The 8,359-nt window shown below is 66.0% G+C and overlaps 2 protein-coding genes across 3 annotated transcripts in view; one reads left to right on the top strand and one right to left on the bottom strand.

Moving 5' to 3' along the window:
* Positions 1-1,760, top strand: part of DPH1 (diphthamide biosynthesis 1) — a 15,867-nt gene extending 14,107 nt beyond the window's left edge. Inside the window, exon 11 of the mRNA XM_044430584.1 lies at positions 1,360-1,760. Within this exon, the coding sequence (XP_044286519.1) occupies positions 1,360-1,760 (401 nt within the window). The remainder of the gene's footprint in view (positions 1-1,359) is intronic.
* Positions 1,761-4,027: 2,267 nt separating this feature from the next.
* On the bottom strand, positions 4,028-7,939 carry OVCA2 (OVCA2 serine hydrolase domain containing). Of its 2 annotated transcripts, none has more exons than XM_044430551.1 (2): positions 5,731-7,939; positions 4,028-4,695 (listed from the first exon to the last, which is right to left on the bottom strand). In XM_044430551.1, the coding sequence occupies exons 1-2, from the start codon at positions 6,098-6,100 to the stop codon at positions 4,193-4,195; spliced, it is 873 nt and encodes a 290-aa protein (XP_044286486.1). In that variant the 5' UTR covers positions 6,101-7,939; the 3' UTR covers positions 4,028-4,192. The 2 variants fall into 2 exon arrangements, with proteins under 2 accessions (XP_044286486.1, XP_044286487.1); XM_044430552.1 differs by having other exon boundaries at positions 5,709-5,957.
* Positions 7,940-8,359: the final 420 nt, after the last annotated feature.

The following is an 8,359-nucleotide window of genomic DNA, read 5'->3' as shown; positions in this document are numbered from 1 at the left end:
GGCTCCCGGCGTCGCCAGCGCGCTCCTCCCCCGCCGCCGAGGGCTGGCCAGGGGCAGCCGGCCCAGAGCCACGGGGAGGCGCTCTGCACATGCCCAGAGGCGGCGGCCGGCCCGCGCCCCGTCGCAGTCTGCGGGAGGCGGCGCCAGCGCGCTCGGGGCTTGGCTGGGCAAGGCGGGCGCCCGGATGGATCTGCCCGGCGTGGCCTCGGGGCAGCGCAGCGGCATCCTGCCCTCCGGCTCCCGCACCCGGCGAGTCTTCCTGCCTCTGGGGGAACGTGGCGCAGTGGTTAGAGTGCAGGCGCCGCAGTTCCTGACAGCCGGGACACAGGCAGGGCGCCTCGGGCCAGCCACTCACTCTTGGCCTGGCCTACTTCATAGGGCTGTTGCGGCGGTGACGTGGCGAGGCGAGCCCTTCCCCTCCGGCACACCGGGGTCCCCAGCCTCCGGGGCTGCCCCAGGCACCGTGCATCCTGCTTCGGTCTGGACCCGACCCACTGGCCCCGTCCACACAAGTCGGTGTTCCTTTCGCCTCTGCGGCAGTGAAGGGCCCTCGGGTGGAGGCAGCGGGCGGCTGGGCATGGCAGGGACTCGTCCGCCCGGGCAGCAGCTTCCCTGCCGAAGCTGGAGAGCCGGGGAGGAACCGGGGTCCGGGGCCCAGCCCCGTGCCGCCCCTTTGCCTTTCTGTCCCAGCCTCGCCAGACTCGGCTCAGCATTATTTTTATTTTCAGCCAGCTGCTTGAAATAAACAACCGGGCCAGAGTTGGTTCCCCTGCCAGGGCAAGTCCAGAGAGCGGCTTGTTTATGCTGCGAATTCCACACTGCCGCGTTCCTGCAACTCCCAGGGAACAGAGGGTTCAGACCCGAGCTGCAAAGGGCAGCCAAAGCTCTGCTTGCAGCTGGTGTGTGTGTTGGGGGGGGGGGGTGCGCATGTGCGCACGCTTGGTGGTGTGCTGCATGCACAGGACGGCCGTCGCATCACACAGCACTCTTCTCCTCCTCGCGAATCGGCCTGCCAACCTGGGTTGCATGCTGGGCCCAGGGCACCGGGCTGTGCGTCGCGGGCAGGCGGCAGGCTGGGCATCGCCGGAGTCGCTGGATAAACCGAGGCGTCGGACCCAGAGCAGGATAGCTGGAACTGAGAGCAGGGGGGGCTGGGGGGCTGTTTCACACGTGTGCTTGCACACCCCTGTGCACACATGCCCCAGCCGGGGTTCTTCGCCCCCCACCTCTCTGCACAATCAGTCCACAAACTGACCCCCAGTCTGCTGCAGAAGGCCAGGGGCTCAGCCTTAGCAAGCCGGGTGTGATGGAGGCCAGGAAGACTAAAGTGCCCAAGTTCTGGGTGACTCAGAATTTAAGGAGCAAGAGCGCCCGGCTGCAAACGGTCCGGGTCGACTGGGCACCGAGACCACGCCTGCCTCTCCCTGGCGCTGGAGAAGGCCCGAGTGGCAGGTCCCGGCCATGCGCCCGGCGCCACGGGGGAGCAGCACCGCTGGGTGCAGGCCGAGGCCCCGTGCTGTGGCCTGGAAGAGGCCGGCCACGAGCCCGGCAGCCTTGGCTGGGACTCGTCTCGGAGCCCACCCCAGGCCTGGTGGGAACGGCCGGGCACAGCTCTCCGGATTTCGCCCCGATGGGCCACCGCAGAAGCGGCACGGACTCCACGCCACGCCACCTGCGGAATCAACGCCGAGCAGCCCCTCCTGCCCCCCCGTCTGTTGCCGGCAGCGCCAGCCTCGAGGGTCCCCGCTTGCCGGTCGTGAAGCCAGCGCTCGGACGGCGCATTACGGAGGAGCCCACAGGTGAAGGCAGGATCCTCCGTGGAACGAGGTGCAGCGCCATCAGCGACCTCCGCCTCGCACAGTCCAGGATGGCAACAAGCCCCTCTGCCAGCCTTGAGCCGCTGCTCCCTGGGGGGTCACCCCAGGGCCCACCGGCTGGGACTCCTGGGCGGTGCAGCCCCTCGGATCCGGGGGGCAGCAGGCTGGGAAAGGCTGGCACAGCCTCCGATCCGAGGGGAGGAAGAGGCGCCCAGCCGGGGAAAGGGCCCCGCGGACGGGAGGGCTGCTGGGGAGACCCCGCGGCCCGGCGCCCGTGAAGCGGGGGCCAGCCCTCCCCCCGGAGCCGGGTGGGCAGCTCGTGGCGGCGCCCCCCCATCCGTCAGCCTGGCACAGCTGCCGCCCACTTGCCGCTCGCTGCAGCGAGGCCGGCGGCGTGATTCAGCCGGCGAGTGTTTATCCCCAGCCTTGGCCCCGCCCGGCGTGGGTTTCCATGGAAAGCCTCCACTGAAAACAAGAACGGGAGTGACTCAGAGGTGATGGGAAGAGGGGGAGGCGGGGGGAGCGTCGTCCCACCAGGCCCATCTCGCTGCCCCCCCGGCCCACTCCGAGCGCAGCCCAGCCACGAGGGTGAAGGTTGGCCTACGTGTCCAAGGCCTGCTGTCAGCCCACACGGCTCGTCCCGGGAGGCCCCGCTGTTTACGAGGGAGCCGAAGGATGAGTAGAAGGAGCACAACAGGCGGGGGGGGGGGGGCTGTCTCTGCGCAGGCGCAGGGGGAGGAGGCAGGTGCCTCAGGCGGGAGGGAGGCGATGTGGCGGGGGAAGCGTGGGGCACGAGGCGGCTGTGGGGAGACCGTCTTCTGGGCATGGGGAGGGCTGCCGGACGGAGGCGGCGCTGGCCCTGGGTTCGAGCCCGGCCATCCAGGAGCAGCTGGGGGCACACCTTTGCTGCGGCGAGCTGGGAGAAGGGGGCTCCCTCCACATGGCCCCCGGTTCCACCTCCCCACCAGAAGAGGGTGAGGGCACAGTTGGGGGAGGCGCGACCGGAGGACCCTGCCTGGCTGAGGGCCCAGACAGGCACTGCAGCCCAGAACGGTCCTGGCACGGCCGGACCACGATGCGGGATGGACAGGCAGGCCACCGTGCTCCTCAAGACACGAGGCACGCGCCCCACCATTTAGGGGAGGCGCCCTGTGGCAGAGACACCCTTCTCTGAATGCCCCCCTCCACCAAGGCCCCACAGTCCTCCCCGCCCCAGTGCCAGCCAGGCCGGCCTCTCGTAGCCCTCGATGGTCGAGCCTGAAGTGCTGGCGCCGCAGCCCCAGGCGCATCTGGGCTGCCTGCCTGCTGGGCCATGCCGTGGGACATGCATGGGCCCGAGAGAGCCCCCAGGACCCTCCTCCCTCCCAGAGCCTGGGTCAGCTCCGGGGAAAGGCTGCTTGCTGTGCCCATCTCTGGCAACGAAGCCCAGCATCCCCGAGGCCGGAGCGGCCAAGCCAGCCTGCTGTGCCAGGCCTCCTGCGGCCCACCGAGCGTGGGGAAGGGTCGAAGCGCCGGCTTCCCCGGGCTGCAGGGCTGCGGCTGTTGCACCCGCTCGCTGGGCAGCCCAGCTGGGTATGCAAGGAACGGAAAGCGCAAGAGCATGAAGAGCGGACGGACGCCTTGCTCGCTCTCCCAGGCGGCTCTCCCGGTGCCTGAAGGCGGGCAGGCGCCATGGGGGGGGCTGTGCTGCCCTCTCGTGCGCGAGCGAAGGAGTGCAACCTGGCTCCCGAAAGCCTCGGCAGCCCCACTGCTCCTAGAACCCCTGACAAGTAATGGGGAAATCACGGCCCCCCGGGGATTATCCTATGGGACTGGAGGGACCAAACCCTCTGGCCCAACCTCCCGCAATCTGGGGGTGAGAGGGGCACCCTCTTCGGCCTCTGGCCAGAGAAAAGACCCAGCACAGAGCTGTGGAAGTCACGCCCCAGCCCGGTGTGGCAGGGCCACGAGGCCTATGCAAGCCCACCCTGCCACTGAGGGGCTCTCAGCTGGCCACCCCAAGAGGGTACCCACTCCTGGATTCAGTGCCCTGTCCCGTGGAAAGGGCCAAAGCAGCGGCCTTTCCCTGTGCCAGTGCCTCGTGGGCCTTGGTGGCCGAGCTCAAAGGCCGCTCTCGCGCCCCCCCCCCCCCCCGAACGAGTCCCCGCGGTACCTGCAGAAGCAGTTCCTTGTTAAGGTATTGGCAATTTCCACACTGGGACACACAACGGTTTTTGAGACCTCACAGGTCATGTTTGCATTGGACAGGACAGTGAGTGACACCCCACAACCTGGGCAGCGAGACGGGCTGGCGCGCAGTGCTCCTTCCGCGGCCCTCGTCTCCCGGGTCCTCTCCCGGGCCACTGCGGCACCAGGCACGTCTCCTGGACCACCTGCTACTTTATAAACCGGTTTAAGAATTCCAGGTAAGCTTTCTTCTGTGGGGTGGAGACCGGGATGAAGTGTCCCCCCGGGTGGGTGAGGATGACGGGCTCCACAAAGTGCGAGGCCAGCTCTCTGCTCATCTCAGCAGGGATGACCTGGTCCGTCTCCCCCAGGACGTGCAGGCTGGGCACAGCAATGGGGCCCTGGTAGTAGCCGCAGTGGCAGACGGCCCGGCTCTTGAAGCCCGCGATCAGGATGGCGAAGTCGAACGGGAAGCGGGCGTCTCCCTGCTGCTTCAGAGCGCAGATGATGCCAGCCAGGGCCGCCCCCTGGCTGAACCCCAGCAGCCCGTCAACGGGGCCATGCTCCACGAAGGCCTGGGCCACCCCGGAGAGAGATTCCTCCAGGCCTCGGCAGGAGGACGCCTCTTCCAGGGCACTGAACGTCCCCTCCTGGGGGTTTGAGAACCACCACCCCCGCGAGTCGGCTTCCAGCACGTCTGATTCGGAGTCTCCTGCAAAGATGAGAAGAAGAATGCCAAGGAGAGGGAATGGGGGGGGGGGTTCCTGCCTTTTTCAGGGCACAACAAAGCCGCCACAGGCTGAGGGAGCTGCCACCTCTCCCGCACCCCCTGAAGTTGGCTCCCCGTGCCCATTCCCCCCCCCCCCGTCTTTCCTTGCAGCACCGGCTCCAGCGGCACTGCCAACGGGACTGGCCGGCAGGCAAGACTGCTCATGACAAGGCAGTGCAGCAAGGAACAGGCTGCCAGCACACACAGCAAGCAACGTGTGCGGCAGTCAAGCAGTCTAGATGGAAACAGAGCGCACCAGAAGGGGCCTCCCGGGCCATCTAGTCTGACCCCCGGCTCCAGCCGGCTCGGCTCACGCCATGCCCACCATGTGCATGGCCAGCCTGTCCTCGAACACCCTCACCGAGGGGGCCTCAGCCACCTCCCGCGGAAGCCCATTCCACACCCTCGGGGGCCTAACCGTCAGGAAGGGCTTCCTGGCATCCAAACCAGACCTTGCTTCCGTCCTGCCTTCCTCTGCCGGGAAAACAGGGCTCCGCCTCGCGACCTCCATGTCACACTGGTGACCCGTGTTCAGCCTGCAGTCGGCCAGCCCCCGAGGCGCCTTTCACAAGTGCTGCTCCCCAGCCGCTCGCCCCCCTTCCCACACCTGTGACACCTCGTCCTGGGTCCCAGGTGCGAGGCCCGAACGCCGTCCCGTTGCCTCCTGCCACTGCCAGAGTCCCTGGGACCCAGGAGCGAGCCCTGCCACCCGCTCGCCCCCAGCCTCCTTCCGGACGATTCCCCACTCACGGTGACCCCGATCCGTAGCTCCATCTTCCCCCCCCCCACCTGCTGGTTAACGTGGCGGAACAACAAGCCCCGCCCTCTGGACACCGTCCTCAAGGCTGCTGCCCCCGGCCGGGCGCCCCGAAGGGGGGGGATGAGGGGACCTGTAGTCCCGGACACACCCCGCGGGGCGAGGCGGGCGCGGCGCCGCCACCGGGCACCCCTCGCACCTGCCTGCGGCCGCGCGCGCACCAGGTGAGGCGCGTCCACGTTCAGCAGCTGCGCGCGCCCGCGGAGGGCCTTGCGCAGAGCGCCAGTGCGCGCCCGGAAGCTGCCCGCGTCCTGCCGGTATCCATGGAGACAGAGCAGCCGCAGCCCCCCGTCCCGGCTGGAAGACATGCCTCATCCGGGCACTGCCCCGCTCCTCCGGCGGAAAACGCGAAGCCGGAAGTGCACAACAGGCCGCTCCTCCTCCTAATCTCGATGGTTTGGGAAGCCGGAAGCGCTGTTCCCGCGCAGCCGCAGACTTCATTCCTTGGCCCCAGAGGCCACTGGTAGAGAAGCCCATCTCGCTTCCGCGGAGGGGAGATTCCGGGTTCATTTTCAAGCATCCTTTATACATTTTTGTGTATGTAGAAAATTATTTTGACCTGCATCCAGGGCTTTCTAGGCCTTTAGAAAAGCTAATTTCCACATTGCAAGCCCGGCAGGGCAGAAGGCTGCACGTGTGGCTCACAACAGCCCTGCAGTGTAGACCACTGCAAGGCCAGACGGGACTGAAGCTGCTTTGAGATGGCACTTAAACATGTTGCTTTATGCATTCAGTCACACCACACAAAGTAAAATTGAGGTTCCAGGGATCTGCCGCTAGCAGACGCTTTGCCCTCCGCTGCCCACTGACTGCCGCAGGCCTTGAACTCCTGTCTGATTCCAGCACTGCAAGTGCACAGGGATTTGCTGGGTGGGGATGATGGGAGTTGCAGAGAGCCCATCCAGAGAGTGGCCTGGGCCCATGAAAACACAGATTTGCCCAAGCGCCTCTGAGGGTTCGCCGGCCGGGAAAGGAAGCTACACAGACAACTCTACTGAATGCTATTACTGAGAAATGTTTTTTAAAAGATTTTGCTACCAATAATTTAAGCGAGAGTAATTCTTCTGTTTCCTCCATTCGTGGATTGCGCGTCTCTTTCATAACCTCACAGTCATATATTTGGCTCTCCTGTCGTCATCGTCCACCCTCCTTTTATCCTCACAACCGCCCTGCGAGGGAGATCAGGCTCATCCCCACCAGCGCCCTGGCTGCATGGCTGGGGACCCAGGCTCCCCGGCCACACATGGCCCAGTCCGGCCAGAGACAGCAAGGCCCGGCACTTCGCAGGCACCAGGCCCTGCCTGCTGTTGTCTCTAGCTCCAGTGCTGCATTTGCATTATTTTAAATATTTCGTTGAACCTGCCGTTTTAATTTGATGAATGAATGCCTCACAATCAATAAAAAGACTGATCAAAAGCCTGGCAGGGAGGATTCAGAGTCAGGTCAAAGGAGGAAAGGCTTTGGAAGAAGGGTAAAACCCGAATCTGCACCTGAGTCCTTTTGCGGTCGCACTGAGACCCGAGAGCGGCAGGAAGCGCCACCCCGTGCTGCTCACGGCTTCAGGAACTGGTCTGGGCAGCCTGCCACAGCAGAGCCACGTTTCATGGCCGTGGGGTGATGCAGCCGGCCCTCAGGCAGGCATGGGTCCAGATGATGTCCGCCCTCCCCAGACCTGACCGCTTCTCCTTGAAGGGCAGGAGGTCCCAGCGGCCCCCAAGAGCCAGAAGCAAGGCCACACACTTCCACACCTCATGGAGAAGCCCTCTGCACATGGGCAGGAGCCTTCCTGTTCCCAGAGCCAGGGCCTAGGGCTCGGCCATGGCTCCAATTCCCCGCGTCACTTGGGGATATTCATCGGCACGTGGCTGGCTGATGTCCTCGCTGCTTCTGGAGGTGCAGGGCTCCCCGGTCGCCGTTTTCTGTCCTGCACTGGCTCAGCTCTCCCCATCCAGCTGCGCTCAACATGGTGGCCGGCAACCCCATCATTCACAGCCAGCACCATGGGGATAGCAGTCCAGCACATCCAGAGACAGCTGGCTGGTGGCCTGGGGAGCACAGGATTCGGGGATGACGATGGCCACGCCGGTGCGTGGAAGGTTTCTGCGCCTCACCTAGCAGGTCTCCTGACCTTCCGGCCGGCACCTTCTGCCCCGCGCGTCCGGAGGCGAAGGGGAGCAGCTGCGAGGCGTCCACACGGGGGTGCGACCTTGCTTCTCCCGAGGCCCGGCTAGGCCGGCTCCGTGCCCGACGGCACGGCCGTCTCCCGCATGGCTGGGCCCTGCGCCGGCCCTCCAGGCTGCTGGCCTTGCTGGGGCGCCTCCTCCTCCTCACGGGGGCTCTGCCCGGCGGGTCGGGGGGCCTTGGCCGGGTCCCTCTGAAATGGGGAAAGAGCAAGAGGGTGAGCGCAGGGCCTGCCACACACCAACGCCTGCTCCAAAGCGGATCTGGGAGCTGCTCTTCTCCCAAAACACCAGCCCTCCCTCAGGCGGCATGGACCAGCCAGAGGTGGGAGGTCGTGGTGGCGGAGGGCAAGCTTCCGCCTCCTCCGGAGAGCAAGACGCTGCTTCCCCTTCCTTCCCCTAATGCCAGGACCCAGCAGGAGCTGCAGGATGGGGTCCCGGGCAGCTCAGCCGGACGCCACGCGGCCCAGAGGCACAACATGGGAGTCACTTCTGCGAGAGATGCAGCGGCTCCTCACACCCACGGGGGCTCAAGTGTGAGCCAGGGAGGGAGGCCCCCGCGGCCATGAGCATACAAGCACTCCAAATAAATTAAATAAAAATCAGGCAT

This window comes from Varanus komodoensis, unplaced genomic scaffold (genome assembly GCF_004798865.1).
Source record: "Varanus komodoensis strain SLA01 unplaced genomic scaffold, ASM479886v1 scaffold20_3, whole genome shotgun sequence".
NCBI classification, from domain to species: domain Eukaryota; kingdom Metazoa; phylum Chordata; class Lepidosauria; order Squamata; family Varanidae; genus Varanus; species Varanus komodoensis.
Note: the sequence above shows the minus strand (reverse complement) of the source record. Positions and strands in the feature narration are given on the sequence as shown.

Excerpts from the sequence above, each read along its gene's own strand:
- OVCA2 (XM_044430551.1), bottom strand. The coding sequence starts at position 6,100 with ATGTATAAAGGATGCTTGAAAATGAACCCGGAATCTCCCCTCCGCGGA. Across the intron at positions 4,696-5,730 it reads ACGTGGACGCGCCTCACCTG|GAGACTCCGAATCAGACGTG; the intron begins GTGCGCGCGCGG and ends TCATCTTTGCAG.